The 19699-nt window shown below is 42.3% G+C and overlaps 1 protein-coding gene across 1 annotated transcript in view; it reads right to left on the bottom strand.

Moving 5' to 3' along the window:
- GRIN2B (glutamate ionotropic receptor NMDA type subunit 2B) overlaps positions 1–19699 on the bottom strand; it is a 420579-nt gene that overhangs the window by 59950 nt on the left and 340930 nt on the right. Inside the window, exons 7-11 of the mRNA XM_074325986.1 lie at positions 9775–9977; positions 8857–9028; positions 8492–8645; positions 5025–5150; positions 2205–2434 (exon numbers count right to left, since the gene is read on the bottom strand). Of these exons, the coding sequence (XP_074182087.1) occupies positions 2205–2434; positions 5025–5150; positions 8492–8645; positions 8857–9028; positions 9775–9977 (885 nt within the window). The remainder of the gene's footprint in view (positions 1–2204; positions 2435–5024; positions 5151–8491; positions 8646–8856; positions 9029–9774; positions 9978–19699) is intronic.

Raw genomic sequence — 19699 nt, 5'->3', positions numbered from 1 at the left:
GCCTAGAAGGCAGGATGCAAGAATCAAAGCATTGGCTGATGAGACTGAAGAGCTGGAGCACATTGGGAGTCATTTGTAAATGCTTTGAAAGCCACATATTGAAAATAAAAATCATCTTTATTCTATAAGCAGTGGAGCCACTAAAGTCCTTAAAGCAAAGAACTGATGGGATCCAACTTTTCAGATCATAACCAACATGGTGTGGAGGGCAGATAGATGCAAGGCCTTTCAGGTTTAAGCAGCCTAAAATGAAGTTCTTTCAAAACCACAGAAGGAAAACAATCTCCCACCATCTCAATTATGCTTAGTTCAAATAGAAGATCATTCAGTTGTTGTTGGGCAGCCCACGAGGGACTGAGAAAGATAAATACAGTGTCTTAAGCATCTCAGAGACATTAGAAGAAAACAATGTGATAAATATGGTAGATCCCCTGCTTTACAGCCCAAAGCCCCAGGAAGGGCTATGGCCCACCACACCTCTATCACATTATTTATTACATGGCAATATGATCCTGCCACCCTCTATGTGGGGACATGACCCACCATACCTCTGCCATATCCTGATGTGAGGACAACCCCACACGTTGAGATAGGATCCATCATGCTTCTGCTACATTCATGTTTTGGGATAGGCATGGTCCACCTCAGCTATGCCACATCCAGGTAGGAAGCCCGGAGGAAGCAGCTGTTCATAGCCCCACTACTGCCCAGGTTACAGAAATAGGCATGAAAGGTAGTGGTTGTAACAGGAGGTGAAGAGAGATGTGCAATCAAATTTTCTAAGAGGATCATAATGATAAAGGAGGGATGTAGACAAAGGGGCCATGACAGAGAGAAAGGTTTAGAAATGAATTAAGTAACAAATGAGTGTATATATGAATTAATGCATAATAAATCATGAGTTAGAAGAGAGAAGTAAAAAAAAATCAAAAATAAGGAAGAAAGAACTACAAGAGAGGGAATATTTTTAAATATAAGGAAGAAAACCAAAGTGAAAAGGAAGACAAATCACAGAAAAAGATAACGTGAAGAGGTTAAGTATAATGGATGATATATATACGTCTATTTTTTTGTTTTCATTTCCTTAAGAAGCTTGTTTATTTTCCTCACATGCTTTAGAATGTTCGTGGTGAGTAGTGATGAGAGGATGGAAAAATCAGAACCAAGCCCCCAAAGAGAATATCTCCTCCTTTTCACTCTTCTCAAACGATTTGCTAAGTGTTTAAAGTTTTATCTTGGGGAAACCTAACCCATGTAATAAATCATTCACTATCTGACCTAACTGGTCTAAACACACATCTATCTGTGTTTCATAGAGCCGTCATTGGGGAAAATCACATTTTCTAAATCTTAAGGAAACAGAGTAGGAAATTTGTTGTGAGTCTCCAGAATTATCTTGAGGTAACCATGAGCTTTACTGGACACTCCATGAAGGTAGTAAGTAGCTCCTATCACTAGTCTTGGACCATTCAGTTACCATGGTTTCAGGAGACAGAGCTCCCATGTCTCCTATGATGCTTCTGGAAGACCTAGAGAATCACACCCACTTAGAATGGGTTTTGCACATCCTCACCCAAAAAAGATGGAAACCAGCAGATACTTTCCTTCCTCTCTCCACTGCACAGGCCAGCAGGGAGGCCTGCCACTGGTATAGGGGCAGCCCATTTACTAGCACCACACAGGGCAAATCATCAAGTTAAGTAGCAGTTACTTCTCTTCAGGACACAAGAAGAACAACCCTCCTGCTCAGCCCTGGGAACACACGAGTGTGCAGAAGAACAAAGGGCGAGCCCACAACCAAACACCACTGGGAGGAAAATGAAGGCCATAATGGGGCCAGTGCCCTCGACGTGGGTGCCTAGGGCGGCCCTCTAATCACACACCAAACGGCAGCCCTGCATGGACAGACCACCCAAGCATATCCAACAAGAGGGACCACACACTCAGAAAGCCGCTTAACATACCAAGCCCCTTATTTGCAGCCCCGGGCGTACTTGTGACAACCATTCACAAATCAAGAGGCGAATGTGAAGTAATATTATTTCAGTAGGGAAACTGATTTCTGCTCCCAGGTTCCAATTGAAGGGAACATAAGAAAGAACTGTGGATTCTAAAGACAGAAAATTAACAGGTACGTGAGAACTGTGAGTATGGCTCAGAATGGGATTGAGGGAAAGCTCGACGGTTTCAAATGGCTCTCTTACCTTTTTGTCACTCAGGCCAGAAACCTGGTCCACATACTCCTCTTGGATCATGAAGGCAGCTAAGTTGGCAGTGTAGCTGGCCAGGAAGATGACAGCAAAGAAGGCCCACACTGACACCATGATCTTGGAGGTGGTCCCCTTCGGGTTCTGCACAGGCACGGAGTTGTTAAACACCAGACCCCAGAGTAACCAAATCGCTTTGCCGATGGTGAACGATGGGCCACCGGGCTCTGGCATAATGAAAAAACAAGGACAGAAAGTTAAGACAGAGTCCCTGCTTCTATTGAAACCCACAAGTACACGGTCATTTCCTGCTCAGAGCAGGAAACCCTCCGCCTAAGACCCAGCCTTTTTATAGATAGCTTAAGTTGAGAATTTGTGTCTCTTCTCCTGGGACCCACAAGGAAGACATAAGAGAGTGCCTTAGGAGAAAAATCAGAGGCATGTGGTGTGTGTGTGTGTGTGTGTGTGTGTGTGTGTGTGTGTGTGATCTTGCTCCAACTAACGGTCATGACTCAGGGCACTGAAGGGGCCAGCTTTCTACCCCCAGGTGTACAAGACCCTCAAGATCACATTGAATCTGAACAACAAAGCCAATTATCCCACTATGGTCACACACACGTCCTTATTCCTGTTGTTCCTAAAATTTATATTTGTATCTACCAAGAATTTCAACTTCAAAAAAGGTCAGTAAGAATTGTGTGGGGTCTTTTTCTTCCATTGTCAGAGACCTCCTCCAATTTTATTCACAGTGATGCTGGATGGCTTTCAGTGCACTTTATCCTGATCTTTCTTTAGCTTCTAGCACTTAGCCCTAAATGTTTAAAAGAAACTCTGACCCCCACTCCAATGGCAACACTTCCCAAATGGCCAAATGGTTTCCTACGGTAGCAGCTTCTGTGTAAAAGAATATCAGGAAGCCCAGAGAGGAGGTCAGAACCTCTGGTGTGGCCACATGTACCTGTGGGCAGTGAGGTGGACTGTCCCCAAATTTCCTCCTTCCACCCTCACACAGATAGTGTCAAGACTTCTGCCGATAAATTGCTTGTGACCTTACTGCTATCTCTGCTTGGCGATGGTGAAATCTTGCCTGATGTCTAGGTCTGTGTGTAGCCCTTCCACTGCAGAAATGAACATCTGCCTGCACAGTTTTACAACACATTAGCACAGGTCTTACAATACGATCAGTGATCCTGACAACATCTGCTCAGCCAACTAAATCATCGTTGACTACACATGTTGAGCCTAATAGCTAACTGTATGCACACATCTGTGCGTGTGGACCTCATTTCATGGAACAGATGTGTAACTAAAAAGATGTTTATAAATCAAAGTTTTCCATATTGTAAAAACGCTTCAAGGGGACTTGATATTTAAGGTGGCCCCATGTTGAACTCCTTTGTGAAGATAAGCATCGTTTGGTAAAGTGAGTAACCGTAAGCCCCTGCTCTGAATTTTGTGTCTGAGTTTTTGCCCCCTTGATTTGCTTCAAGTGTAGGGGAAAGTGCACACTCACTTCAGCTCTTGACATATATATACACACACTCATGTGCTTCTCAGATGTTTCACTTGTAACTAACGTCCATCAGGAGGGGGAGTAGTGATGGCTTCTGGATGACCCCTTTGGCACAGGCAGAAAGCCATGGACTACAACATATTGTGGAGACATCCACTTGTCCACCCAGAATGCACACACCAAACAAGAAGGCAGGTCTGCACCTGGAAATACCTCAGTACGGTGGTAGCTCACAGCCTGGGCTGTGACGGCAACAGTAGTGCCAGGGGAGTGTTCACAAAATGCTGCTGCCTGGCACCCCACCCTTAGAGATTCTTATTAACTTGGTGTGAGGTGGTTATTCTAATACACATCCAAGGTGGAGAACCACTGTTTTGAAACAAATAATGGGCCAAGCCCCACTCTGGACTTAGTGAATCAGAATATCAGAAAATGAGGTCCATGCACCTTTGTTTTTTCAAGTGACCCATAGATAATTCTTATATGTAGCTGGGTTAGGAATCTTTCATCTTGGAGGCATAATTCCAGGCTCATATTCTGGATGGGATAAGATTCAGAAAAGGTGTAATATTTTCTAATCTTGGGGTTCTCAGGAAATTTTAGAAGAGCTATTCTTAAGGATCACATGGCCTCCTTCAGAAAGCTAGTAAACTTTTTTGAAGTCTGATAAATGCCTCCAACACACGCGCAGCCGTCGCATCTCTGGACCTACCTAACCAGGAAATTAGACTGCCCCTATAGAAGTATGGGTGAGAATTGTTATCTCCTGGCCACTGTATTTCAAATACCAATGCCTACATTCCCTGGCAGAGGGACTGGAGCAGGACACATGCTTGGAGATCGTGTACCTCAGTGGTGATCCTCTGGCTGCAGACAACACTTTCAGCCACAACTACCCTGCTGTACCCTGGGGCAGCCTATTTTGCCTTATTCTTAATACATGGGTATTATCTGCCTTGTTAGTCCATCTCATCAGATGGACTACTCATAGTCTAAGGCTATCAAAATAGTTTCCTCTGACATATTCATGCTACATGTATCTACTGCCAGTTTTCCTCTCATTTTCCTAGGGGTAGAACTGGGTTTGAGGTCAGGCTTGAGCCAGGGAGGGGACATATAGACTCAAACTAACATATTAATTGGGGTATTTCTAACAAGTCACTGAGCTGGTGAATTATAAGGCTGAGGGTTCATTTGCAGAAATGGTTAAGTTAAGGAGGAGGCAGATGGCACATGAGAAGTACAGAGATTCGAAATTGACAGCTAGAAAAATGCAGAAATGCAATGGGTACAGTTGGCCTTACCTCTGCCATCAGCAAGGCACCTGTTATAACCCACAGGGCTGAAGTACTCAAAGACAAAGACAGCCACGGCGGAGACGATAAGCAGCATCACAAACATCATAACCCAGACGTCAGCACTGAAGGGCTCTGGGGAAGGAAGAAAACAAATCAGCGCTCAGGGTTAAAACAGAGAACATGCAGATTCTGATTAATTCACATATTCATTCATTCCTGGAACATGTATTTTGGGGAGAAACAAACTGCAAGTGTGTACGTCCCTTCAGACAGCCAGGGCCCGGGTTGGGGAGGAGTAAGAGGTTGTGCCCGAGCATCTCCATTCCCCTGATGGGCATGGCAAGGTTTGTTTGCTTGCAAACACCTGAGAAGGACAGCCTCTTGCCTGTGAACTTTTGAGATTGGAGAGAGAGTTTCTGTCATTGGATCAGTATTGGGATCTTTTAGTAAATGGTACAATTGGAAGAAGTACTAGCTATGGGATAAATGGATCATACTGGGCTGGCTCTTGGTTGATGCTCTCACTATCTGGCCACACCCCACAGTGGAGACCTGGAACAGCTTTCACCAGTGCTTCCCAGCCTTGCAGCCCAATTCATTCTCAACAGATTTAGTTATGATTTCAGACTTGAACTGATTCAGTAATAATTTCGCACAACGAATAACTCCCTTGCTCCCTTCCTTCACTTCTCTTAAACTTTCCAGTCTAGATTTAGTTTTTTGACCCACTTTGATGAATATGTTTTACTAGACGTCATTAGAGTATGAGAATATAAGTCAAAGTTAAAAACTCCATCCACATTAAATAAATATCAGTATCTACAATGGCGGGAATTTAGCATATGAAAGAAAACATGCTTTGGCCGTAATTAATCAAACAACTACAAGCTAGTTCCTATCACCAGGTGACATGGTTGATGGGACAAGACCAGGCAAGAGAGCAAGAATGTTCTACACACGCTTTCTTTAATTTATTTAATCATTTTTGCTGAATCCCTGCCATTTGATCTAAATCTCTCTGGCTGAGAGATGTCCAGAAATTGAACAATATATTCCAAGAGCCATCTCTCTGAAGGCCTATAAGAAGGGACAATCGCTATTCTGTCCCATGATACAATGTTCCCTCAATTGTATCTCAAAATAGTTCTGGCCTTTTTAGCTGTCACAGCACACTGTAAACTCATAACTAAGTGAATTAATATGCTGTTTTCTCCACCTTCCAAATCAATAGTAAAAATGAAGTTGTAAAGGAGGAAAAATAGCTAGAAATTAGAAAATGTTTTCTTACTTGAAATCTACTTTACTTTTGAACTCCCAAGGGAATTAGAAAAACCTGGTCAATTAATCAATTTCAAAAGGACTTGGATAAGGTGTGTGCCAACTGTGAAATGCAAAACCTTTCAGTAGCAGCCAGAGATGCCAGGGTGGAAGGTACAATTCAAAGCCTCTATGCCGTGGAGAAGAGAACACTTCTCCCCTATTGGCTCTAACTGATTGCAATCCTACTCTGATTTCACTTTTGCTTACGATTAGGGAATAACTGAGTAAAAGTATATTTTCTATGCTTCCTTTCCCCCATTAAGCCCAGGAAAACTTTCTGTATACAAAATAGGAGAAAAAAACATTTTCATTGGTCTTTACAATTTAGAAAGTACTTTCCCTCATATTTTATGCAATCCTTGTAATAGCCCTTTCATTATGAGATCACCATAAGATTACCATATCTATTTTACAGAGCAGTAAACTAAGACTTAGACGTCAAAGTCCTTTTTAAGTTCATACTGTGGCAGTTCCAGGTTATGAACTGAGGTCCTCTGAGGGCAAAAATCTGTGCTTTCCCATTGTATTATATCTTAGTTTCTGACCACCACATTTAGGAGCTAAGCTCTGAAATACCCCATGTGGAGTAGAACACAGGCTCTGAAGGCAGCCACATCTGGGCTTTAATCCTGAATCTGCCCATTACTAGCTGAGAGACTGTTGGAAAATTGCTTAACCTAAAATTCAGTTCCTATACTATGAAATGGGTACAATAATAGTTTCCGTGAGATAATATAATCAAAGTTTGTTCAGTAATGCCTGGCATATTACATAGCAGGGAGGGGTTCAACAAAGGCTGGCTTCTCTTATTCCTATAATTAGCTAACTGCTCCTCCTCCAAACACACACACACACACACACACACACACACACACACACACACACACACACACCTGCCTGGAATTTCTATGCCATTCTAGGGCTAGCTGTACCAATGTATCGCTGGCTCTTTCAGTTCAGAAGTTAAGGTTAGTGGTAATGCTGACAGGGCTAGAACTGGAATGTAGTTTTGTTTGTATATCTTCATGTTCTAATTATCCTTATAAAGGAAAAAGCAAATAAAATACGTAAAGCTGTGATGAGGACTCATGAATACAGTGTGTGCTATCTAATAACATTTCATGTAAAATTGGCAGGGGCAGGATTTGTTTCACTGTGAGTAAGAAGGGTGGCTGAGAAACTTGAGTAATTTATAGGAAAATTCTATGGAACCTGTAACACCACTTTGTAGTGTAGTAGTTAAATAATTCCCACCCCCCACCCCAAATAGAGTTACAAGAAATGTTAGTCACTGTCTATTCCAATACCCTCATGAAGAAAATGTTGATGTCCTGTAGAGAGACTGAGACTCGTCTAAGGGCTTACAGTTTGTTTATATCCAAACCAGGTTTCCTATCCCCTAGCCCAGTGTTCTGTTTTCAAGGTGACATTTTATTTTTCAACCCCTTGTTCTCACAGCCTCTGAAGAAAATATGGGGTATGAGCTCACAAAAGACCTCATCTAATTGAAATCTTGGCCTTATCTCACCCAGTCTTATATGATATCTGAGGCTTCTGACACATAAGTGATGCTGGAGAGTGGGGAAGAACTGAATGGTATGGGAAAGGATGGAGCGGGGTGTTGGGGAGAATCAGATCAACGTTATCTGGCAAAACCTCAGAAAATTCATGTGAAAATAGAACACATTTTTTGGTAGCACTGAGCTCAATTCTTGAAGATAATTTTAAAAAATAGGTATTTCAATGACATCCACAATGAGAAATTATTAAAGCAGGAAGCAGCTTCAAACATCAGCAAGTCGAAATGCCTTCTTCTATGGATGAGAAAACTGAGTCCCAGGATAAAGCACATTTGTTCAAGGTTGAATGACGAGTAGCTGGTAGAGATGAGACTAAAGTAGGACCCCTGATGACCAGTGCAGCACTGTTTTCTTATAAGGTATCATACTTTCCTATTTTTGAGGGCTGTTCTTCAGTTTTCAGGTTGGAGAATAATCAGTGTTGAAGTCCCCAAAATGAAATCCCTGGCTGAGCTAAGCTCCTAGCAAACAACCTTCTGGTTGAAACAACCTTCTGGCCATGTGTCACTGTTCCTCATTCCATCCACCTGTCCTCAAGTCCATTTCCTTCACATTGGCAAGCATGTCACCTACCTAAGAAGGCAGAAGGTGAGACGGTCCCATTGCTGCGTGACACCATGACACTGATGCCAGTCTCTATGAAGGGCACAGAGAAGTCAACCACCTCAGATCGTTCCTCGTTGATGGTGAGCGACCCCACCGCCATGTAGGCCCTCTTCATGACCACCTGGGGAGAAAGAAGAAAGACGCCATGCTGCAATTAGAACATTCAGGAAGGTGTGGGGCCACCATGAGGAAAATACGGCCCTACCAGGGTTTTCTTTGTACAGTATAGTCTACTTGGTATTTTATAAAATTTATAAAATGAGTGTTTTATATCTAAATGAAACAAAATAAAAGTGCAATGGAAATGGCCCTTAATTGCTAATGAGACTCACCTCTCCAATCATACCATTCCAGGTTCCATTGATTTTCTTCCCATGCTTGCCATTGGTAACCAGGTAAAGATCATAGGTGAACTTCACAGATTTAGAAATTTTCTTAAGGATGTCGATACAGAACCCCTTGCAGCATTTTTTGATGTAACCTGGCTCCTCATCTGTTTTATTCCTAACCAGTGAAAGAAACAAAACACAAAACAAGGCTTTTTACAAGAAGGAAAATATTACCCTTTGTCATTAAAACTCCAACCCTGTTTATAGCTCAGCCCTGCTATTTGTCTCAGACCTAGTGAGGGCATAAATCAGACCACTGAATTGCATTCCCTCATTAGCTCATCAGAGGCAGCCAGGTGTTCTCACAATTTTTAATGCGCCTTTTAAGTATAATACACATTAGGAAAGTACACATACCCTAAGGGTTCAGTTGAATGAATTGTCATGTACTGAACCCACCCATTTAACCAGCATCCAAATCCAGATGCAGAAAAGCCACCAGACCCTGAGAGGGCTCTGGTTCTCCCTTTCAGGCACTTCCCACCCATTATCCTGACTTCTAATAGCATAGATTAGTTTTACGTACTTCTAAAATGTTTCTAAACCTCAAAATTTCAGGACATGCTGGCCTAAGAAAACTTAAAACTTATGGAGAACTTAAATCTACATAAACGTGAAATCCTAGTCATTGAGACCAGGCAAGGCCAAGGCCAAGGAAACGTCAGCATAATTAGGAGAAATTCTCCCAGGTCATGATCAGACCACAGGGCTGCCATTAATTCCATTGCTCAATGTTAACTGAAAATCAGACATGGTGCCCAATTCACCCCATGCCTCAGGTCCCAGGCCAGCCATGTGCTAAGAGCTGGCTCAAATCTGACCGTCCCATGCCACCCGGAGCCACTGGGGAAGGTGCCGTACTCAGAGACTATGCGTTTTTGGCAGGGGACTGTGTTCCTCATGCAGGTTCCACTCAGAGGGTCCACACTTTCTACAATGACAAACGGGGCCTCCTCTAGCGTTACAATGCTCAGATGGTCATCCTCCTGCTCTTCTGTCTCAGGACACATTCGGGGCCACACGTAGTACTTCATCTGCAGGGACTTGTCTTTCCATTTCCCGACCTGCACAGGGATAAACAAAACACTCAAAAACCACTGTCTGAGACACAGCAGCTTCTCTTAGCATCACCCATGAAGCTGTTCAACAAAGGCCAGCAGATGCAGCCATTGTACATAATGGAGAGAAGAATCCTTTGAAAACCATATGCTCAAAAGGAGACCACTGTGTCCACATCTAAGAAAGGTAATCTGTTCATTCACTCACCCACTTACCAAACATTAAAAGAGGACCTACTATGTGCCGGGCATCCTGTTAAGCCCTGTGACCCAAAGAAGCATCACTCTCCCTTGCATCATTCTGCCTTCAATCAAGCTCATCCTGAGTGAAGGAGTCAGAAATGTAAATAAATGTGTGCAGTGCTGTGTGGGGAGTGCTAAAACTGAAGCCTGGACCAAATGCTGGGAGGATGACAGTTTCCTGCCTTGTGTGGCTGGTTTTTTTTTGTTTTGTTTTGTTTTTTTAACTGTAACAAGGAGCATGATAGTGAGTGTGGCAAATATCTTTGGAAAGGTCAATAAAATGACCGAAGCAAATGAGCCAGAAGGATGTGTTTTGGCTTGTAATAGAGGTGCAGTGGGAAGTCATGTGGAGAACTGGGTAGATCCGAATTGGAATAAAATGGTAAGTCAGGATTAGAGCATACTGACACAGCTTGGCTGGGGAAGGGAGTGTGGCTGGGCTGGTGATGAATTCCACAGGTCCATGCAGATATGCTGCTGCTGGGCTGGGTGGGAGCCCCGGGATAAATCATATAGGTCTTTCTGTGAGCTGTCACATATGGCCACACACGCTGTGCACCAACTTCAGGGAGCACCATTCGCACACACTCCAATGTGAAAGGCGGGTCCCTCTGGAATCAGGCCCTGCTGCCAATCATCAGGAAAAATGTGGGGGTTTCATTATCTTTTAGAAAAACCATTCAATGCTGTTTTTATAGTAGAATCTGCATGACCTTGTTGGTGGGTTCTTGTTCTCACTCTGTCATTGAATTTATTGAAGAACGAGGGAAAAACCTTTTTATTTTCTATAACCAAACATCTTCAATTATCACAAGGAATTATGGATTGCAAGCTTTTGCACTTTCCCAGTCTATAATTTCCTCCATGCAGCAATGCAAATTAGGAGCACAGGTGAGGCACTGAGACTACAAAACTATTATATAAATCAATAAGGAGCAAAGAATGGACTGTATTTCATAAATTCTCAAGCAGCCTTAGATTAACAGGCTTAGATTTCCTTATTCATACAAAACCAAAATTCCCTCCATCTTTGTTTCTGCTTTTCTCTACACTCAGGTTCTACCTAGTGCCTCCCTTGGTGTGTTTATATCACCTTCCAATCTACCTACATAGTAGGTGTTGCCTACTACCATGTCCAGTTAGGCCTACATAGCAACTGCCCTTGTTTTATTGTGTCACTATAACATAGGCAGTGGCTTGGTGTCTTGGGCTGTATTGTTTAGAATTAACCCTGATGCTAATTTTCCTCCAACTGCATAAGCCGTATATCACTTCTGTGTTCAGAATTATACACTGAACAAAACATTTGCGTTCCTTTGTAGGTAGAGTCTTCTCTGTACTGTTGGCCCTCATTTTGGTGCATTTGTCTTTCCTCATATTGCTAAGACTACTTATTTCTAAAGCAGAAATGTCCAAACACCTTCCCAGCCATGTGGAGATATTAATGTCTTCTGTCTGTGGTTAGGGGGAGGTGCGGCTTGGGGAAGAGGAGAGCCAGCCCTGGGGGCTCATGATGTTGGGTCACCTCCATCTCCAAGCAGTCTTATTTACCCCAGTGGCCAAAGTGAGAGTATTTTCTGTGTATTCAATGATGTGAAAAAGGTTGAAAGACCTAAAGTACCTATATTTATTTATTTTTTCCACTGCCATCATTTCCCCCCAAGAGTCCCTTTGGATATTTTCCTTTAAATCCAAATTTATCATCTTTCATCATTCTTGCTACTAACTTAGCCCAGTGGTCCAGTAGCCCACTCTGAGACTACTGTAGGCCACTTCAAACCTCACATAAGGTTCCTCCTACAGTTCACTGAGAACACTGCTGCCAGGAAGCTCTTCTTAAAACATCGCTCGATCATATAATACGTACTCAAAAATTTCAACAACCTTCCACCATCCTCAGGATGGTGTCTAAACTCACCTAGATGGTCAAGGTCTATGCATTGAGTCTTATCTGATCCAGTTAACTTCACTATTTTGAAACATGAATCCTTTGTTCAAGTTGGAAAATGAAGTTGGTATTGGGAGCTAACCTAGGTTAATCAGGAACAGGTTTCAACAAGCTAGCTGCATTTTCTTTTCTGATAGACTTCCAGTATGTGAAACAAAAATGCTGCAGACATAGCGTATTGGCAGTGTTTTTCATGACACCCTTGTGAACAAGATGGAATATAATATAGATTATTATATACTTTGATAGATTTGAAAGGAGTTTAAAATCCATATCCAAAAAGAAAAAAATAAGATTTTAAAAAAATGAATCAATGCCAACATTGAAAGAAGTCTCTAGTGACATGTCAGGGAACTCTGTTCTTAGAAGTGGCCTGTATAGTGTTTCAGAAAACAAAACAGAAGTTATACTCACAGAACTGCAGATAACAAGCTAGACTGGATAGAAGATATATTGCATTGCAGAATCAAATTTGGAAGCAATAGGAATTAATTGGCATAATGGACTGGACCAAGTGGAATAAAATTTAACAGTATTTATAATTAAAGTCGAGCATTTAGATTTTAAAAAAGCAACTGCACAGTATTGAAAAGGAGACACTTACATTAACAGCAGACTATATAAGCTATTGCAATATCAAATGGTATATTTATAGATTTACAGTGCAAAGCACATGGGATGAGGGGAAGGCATGGACGACCCCTCCCTGCTCTGTGTTTATCATACCACAGATGAACAAGTATGTTCTGATCCTATAATTCTATGATCAACTGATTCTGATTTACTATGTCATTCTCATTTCCCCGACAATAATCTGTTCATGCAGTCCCTTCTAGCATGCTCTTTCCCAGCTTCCTGTCAAGCTAGCTAGATCATATCCTTGCTTTGCTTTAACACAATTCAACCAACACCATTGCACACCAATTTTCTGTCAGGCGCTGGGTTAGGAGCTAGAGATAACAATACCAGGTAACATTTATTGAGGGCTTAGTATGTGCTAGGCACTGAACACATCTAGTAGTCTCATTAATCATCACAGCAAACTTGTGAGATGGAGCTTATTATTGACTGTCTCATTTCACAGATGAGAACAGAGGGCTTTGATGACTGGCTCACAGTCTTGAGGTGAGTCCCTCGTGAGTGCAGTGTCAGGATTTGAAGCTGAACAGTCTGAGTCCAGAGCTTGGGCTTCTACCCACCACATGGCACTGCTTTGCGGGCAGTGAAGGAGTAAGACACAGTCCCTGTCCTCCAAGGACAGTCTATTGACATTAATATCAAGTTAGGCTTTGGTAATGACCCTAATAAGAGGTGTATATAAAGTACTCTGGGGTTCAAGTAGAAGTGATTATTTTGGAAAGGGTCGGGGAAAAACTAGAAGGAGACTCTTATCTTTCAGCTGGACCTTGTAATGTGAGTGACAGCTCATCAAGTGAGGAGTCCTTTATCCATTGAGGCAAAGCAAGAGCTAAGTTGCAGAGTCCTACAGCCACTCGATGGAAAGCCCAAGGATAGTCCTTCACAGCCGAAAGGTATGATGTGTGAAGAGAAATGGTCTAGCCCAGTTCTCCTCTTCTTCCTTAAAGACCTGATCACTGTAGCCAGATGATCTCTATTACTCTAAAGAGCCAAATGGATTGTACTTATCTCTTCGCAACGTGTTGTGTCAGGTTGGTAGCTTGACATTGGCCATGGGCACCATGAAATTGGCAAACACTACAAACCAGGGCTTCCTCTGTCCACCCCTGCCTCCAGTTGTTAAACATTTACCAGCTCACCACTACCCAGAATAACCAAATCATTCATCATTTCATGCTATTTACTACTTTATTTATTGATTTTTTTTTTTTTTTAACTATCAGGTGTCTTGTCTCCTAAACTAAATTCTAAGCACGGCCCTAAGTGTCTCTGTGATCATGAACACATTTCTAAAACTCTCTGAGCCTCAGTGTCCACATCTGTAAAATAAAGAGGTGACTTCTAAGGTGTCTTCCACTAATCTTGTGATCCCAGGATCTCTTGAGGACAGAGGTTCTCTACTACACTTCCATCTGCTTAGAGTCCAATAAAAAGGTGTACTTAGTGGTTACTTCCTAAATGGAGGGAAGGATCTGATTTGTTAATACAAAAGCCTAGCTTGTCATAAGGGCATGATTCCTTTTTATTGTTTCTTCAAGGATTATTGCAGTGTGAAAGAAAGTTAACAAATTTCTTGAGGACTAAAAGGAGAAACAGAATTGAAAAAAAATATGCTATACACATCAGATTCACAAAGCCAATACACAAATGATCATGTTAAAGGACATGTTTAGTTAGCTCAAATTAGTTACCTCAACTTCTTGATGGAGCAAAAGAGTTAGAAATAAGTGAACAATAAAAATTAAATAAAATAGAGACTATGTATGTAGAAGAATAAGGTATATTTCAAGCAATTCTTCTTTTAAGGGAGACGAAATATAGTAAAAATATTACAAACGGGAAAGTTTTTAAGAGTGATGAAGAATAGTAAAGAGAGAAAGAGAAGCCTCAGACACTGAAAGGAAAAATCCTGACTGTTTTTCTAGGGTGTCTGAACTAGTGTGAGTATATGATATTGGAAATGCAGAGAGTAGTAGGAAATGACGTTAATGGGAGGTCTTTCAGAGGAAATCCAATGAAAAAAAACTGAATGAAGAATTTATAGTCACAATTAAAATATGATCAGGAAAAAGAAAAACCCTAAGAAATAATGAAGAAAATGGCTATAAAGTGCTCTGAATTCCTTAGAGATAAGCACTAAACAAACATCATTACCACAAGTACATTTAACAACAACATCTGTCTATAAAAAAAATGCAGCTCTCTGCCACACTAACATTTAAAAAGATCTCTTGAGGACGGAAATCATCTTTCTCATGAGAAAAAAAAAATCTCTGATTAGTTTTCTCAGGAAAACATGGAGTCATTTTAGGGTTTCTGGTCTGGGTCTCTCAGTACAAGCCGAACACCTGTTCAGCTGGGAATTTCTCCTCAGGAGGAAGCCTACTTCACAAACCTACAGCATATTATTCCATATGCCTTCCCTTACAAAAATTCTGGAGAATCAATCTGTGGTGATTTTAGACTTCAAAGTCTTCTTTCTGCTAACAGATTTCCTCCTTTACCAGCAGTGAAATTGGTACCAATTAGCACCCTAAAAAGGTCACACATAAGAAAAGACCACAGGGACAGTATTTGTTCTGAAAGCCTCTGAGTTTGTCCCTTCCATGAATGTCTCATCATGGAGAACAGAGAGGGGCCCAGGCAGGGCATGGCTGCTGGGAATGCTGCTGCAGTCCTTGCACAGATAGCAGAGGACATTGGTCTCCCCAGGCTGCCTCTCTCATCTGCACAGAAAGTAATTTCTTTTTAAGATCCTGGAACAAAAGCACTTATTAGAGCCTCTTTAGGAGTCAAAGGTTACTTTTCAAAAATCAAAGCATTTTTGTTTCTTGCTTGAGATGACATCTGGATCTAACACTAAACTCTTGCTGCTTATTTTAAGCCTTCATCTGCCTTTTAAAATGCAAAATTTAAAACTTCATCGCACTTCCCTGGGTAAACTGAAGGGGCAGGCAGAGTCTCTGCAAGGCAGCCCGAATCTGCATTGCCTTCTGTCCCCAAGTGGACCCACATCAGGCAGCTGACCCTGGCAGGTCTGAGATTCCTGACAGAGCAGAAATCTGAGGGTAGGAGGGCACTTTCATTTCTCCTGCCCCAAAGCTACATAACTTAGCTCTGAGGATTTTTCACCTTTGATTTTTCACTCCACTAACCGCCCCCCCACCATCTCTTACAACCAAGTGAACACTCTGGTGTATGGCCATCCATTGTCTATATTCATACACACAAGCATATACATGAAGAAGGGGATATGTGTAAATGTGCATGTATATGTACATTTGTCCAAAATCGGGTCATCATAGACCCATGTCTCTGCAACTTGCTTTTCCCACTTAATTATACATCATGGGCTTTCTTCCAATTCAACAGACAGCAGATCTAACTCCTTTTGATAGTTGCATAGTAGTCCATAATGATGAATGTGCCTCAATTTAGCTAGTCATAGCCCTATTCATAAATATTTAGGCTATTTCCCCCCAAATTTAACCAAAATACATAATACACACCTTGGTATTTGCAAGGCATCAATTCCCCATAATGAAAAAGCAGAATAAAAAGACATTTATGTTTTTAAATGTGCTTGATGTTGCCAGACTATTTTACCAAAGGTTTACAGCCATTGAAATTCCTATCAGCAAAGGATGAGAGCGCTCCTTGCTCACATTTTCGCCAGCAGTTGACTTTTATCACTGTGAAACATTTGCCAATCTGAAGAATAAAACATGGTATCTAATGACTCTCATTTTCACCTCCGTGACTGTCAGTGAGCTAGAGGGCCTCTGCACATCTGTTAGCCATTTCAATTTCCTCTTTTCCCCTCTGTGTGCTGGTGCTGTCCATGGGCAGGCGTGAGCCTCCTTCACCCATTTTGGATTGAGTTGTCTGTCTTTCTTACCTATTCGTAGGGTGCTCCTGGGGTAGCATGATAGTAACACTTTGTCAAATATGATGGAGACATTATTCTCACTCTGAAATTTGCCTTCTATTTTTTTTTTTAATGCACAAAATTTTACTTTTACTTTTTTTCTTGTGAAGTGAAACATGCCTTTCTCTATATAATAGAACGTTCGGTTTCCTACCTGTGGAGAAAAAGGATCTACCCTACCATCAAAGAGTTCTTTGTTCTTACTTTTGCATGGAGCTGTTTCTACAGTGTGTGTGACAGACATGCAGTTCTGCTTTCTGTGTCACACGCAGTCTTTCTTCTGTCACCCCCTCCCATGTTTCTCAAATGCTCTGCATCCTTCTCGGCCCTTCTCAGGCCTCATCGCTTCCATGATCCTGCCCCTGGTCATTCCTGCCCAGAGAAAAAACTCTATTTGATCTTCTGTAATAATTCTGTGGGTGAGCTGCTCCCTTTGGCCATAGTTTGATATACAAATCCTGTCTCTGAATGTCTTTAAGCACTCAAAGGCAGGGACTACATTATGTTACCTCTTTTTTTGTCACTTGTACTGGCTTGAACAAGTGTGTTCTCAGTAATTATTGACTGATGTCACTGGAGGGAAAAATACATCAATACCCTGCACAGAGCCTCCACTAGATACCACTTGATTGTTTTTTCAAGAAAAGGCCATAAGAGGGAAAGGCTGCCCCACATCCTACCTGCCTTCATTCTGTCTCTTCAGCATCCGGACTATAACGCTGCCCTGGCTGGACTCAGTTCCATGTGGCTTGCTGGAAGGTAAAATGGCGCAATCTGCTGCACTGAATAGCTAACAAGGCCAATGGCACAGCAGGCTGCTTCGTGTCCTAATCATTTGCATGCTCAGTGATGTTTGAAAAATGCATTTGAAAATAATTTCCACATTCAAATTTGATCCATGACTGCCTTGGCCTATTACTGCTTCGGCACTTACTAAGCTAGGGACTAGTGGCTCTGGGCACAAATGCCAAAGGGAGGCCCATCAGCCATTCTTGCCTGGCACTTGTGTGGCTCTCCCAGTGACACTAAGACATTGGTTGTCGTCTCAGGCCACAGCTTCCATCCCTGGCTGACCCCGGCCTCCCCAAGAGAGCCTGGAGCTCCCTGGGGACAGTGCACATCCCACAACTGCTGCCAGGCGTTGCCCTCTGAGAGATCCCTGTTCTCCCTCCACACCTCCTGCTCTGCAGAGTGAAGGGATGGGAAAGCTGTGAGTTGGAATAGAATCTGGTGCCAGGAATGGAAGTTGGTGACTCCCTCGGCCCCAGAGAACAGTTACAGTCATTTCGGATAACACCACGAGATGGGATAATAGTAGAGTAATTATAGCTATAATGGGCTAGGACCTCAGCCAGGCACATCACATAGAATTATGGCATCTCATTGTCTCTAACTTCTAAAAAGGTAAATATTGTTATGCCCACAATATAGATGAACAAAACTGAGGCTCATTGAGGGGCTTGATCTGATTGCCTCTGAAAGCTCATCTTTCTTTCATCATGCCATGTCGTCAAAAGAATATTCCCGACCTCTATTCTTCACCTTTCTGTGATCTGAGAGAGAAGAGTCTGTTTTAGCCCTATAACCTCTCACCCTCACCTCAGGATTCCCAAAACTGCAACTGATGGTTGTGTCCAAAGGCTTCATGGCAAGTGGCAACGAAGTCCACGTGGGAGCCAGACAGGCAGGATGGTGGCAGGTGGCAGTAGAATGCAGGTGTCACCTGCCAACAAGCGTGTGATCTTTGGCGAGTTATTCCCTCTCTTTGTGCCTGGCACATAAGGTATTAGTTGTACGCAAGTATGTGTTATTTTTTTCTCCTTATCCCCCTCCTCGTTATGACTATTATTCCTGCTATTGAAAACAGTGTAATTACTATGCACCTAACTTCCTTCCCGAAACATAATTTTTGCTCACAAGTGGCAAAGGAGAAATACCGAAGAAACTCCAACACCTCAAACTTTTAACTCAATTTGTTTCAAAATGTCAGGGTAAACTCCATGCAATTCTTTTGCTTTCATGCAATATTTTCATTCGGGTGTAAATAACAACAGAAATCACAAGAATAAAAATACTAAGACGCTTCTAGATTTGCAAAAGGCCATGAATCCAGAGTCCCGTGTAGCCAGGTGTTCTGTATCCATAAACCCCTGCCTAGGACAAAATGGATATTTTAGAAAGGGGGTTAATTCTTGTAGGTCAGAACATTTTGTAAATAGTTTGCTAAATAGGCTGAAAGATTCCACACATTTTCCAGAAGTATCTGGTGGGGCTCCTTTGGGCTCAAAACCTCCCAAGCCCCAACTCCCCATGCTTGGCCAGCAACCCTGGGTCCTTAGAGGAGCTCAGTTACTGACAGCTGAGTTCTACTTTCTTCTCTGATCTACCTTCTCTCAGAAAAGACTCCTTCTCTTGAACACCAAAACTGAGGAGTCCTGAACCATCCTCTGGAACAGGGGGGACCCAGGCAGAGACCTCTCATACTTAAACCAAGGCTAGTAGACTTGTATACAACCTGCCCCGGGCTTTGGCTTGCTCCAGAACACAGCTCAGCAGGGAAGTCGACAGACAGGACTGATGCATGTGGGTGGGCTCTAGGGGTGCTCTTATCACCTGTTTTGGGGATCTGGGCTGCAGGCTTTGTGCATTGACACTGCTCATCATCAGGTTAGCTTCTCATTACTCTCTACCTTTATCCTCAAATGACAAGTTGTCAGGGTAGAACAAAAGTGCGTAATGTCAGACCGTTCTGCTTATAACAGAATGGTCTGACATGAGCATTGATTTGACAAGGTCTTCACTAGTATTTACATGTATCTGTATGAATGTATGTATGTATTCATTCATTCACTCACTCACTCCACTGCTTTATTCTAATTTGTCACATTAGTTACGTGCATAGACTTTAAAGTCAGAAAGGCCTAATTTGAGTTCTGTCTTTGGTGGTATGTGACTCTGGACAAGTTCCTT

Source organism: Rhinolophus sinicus, linkage group LG02 (assembly GCF_036562045.2).
Source record: "Rhinolophus sinicus isolate RSC01 linkage group LG02, ASM3656204v1, whole genome shotgun sequence".
In the NCBI taxonomy this organism is placed as follows: domain Eukaryota; kingdom Metazoa; phylum Chordata; class Mammalia; order Chiroptera; family Rhinolophidae; genus Rhinolophus; species Rhinolophus sinicus.
Note: the sequence above shows the minus strand (reverse complement) of the source record. Positions and strands in the feature narration are given on the sequence as shown.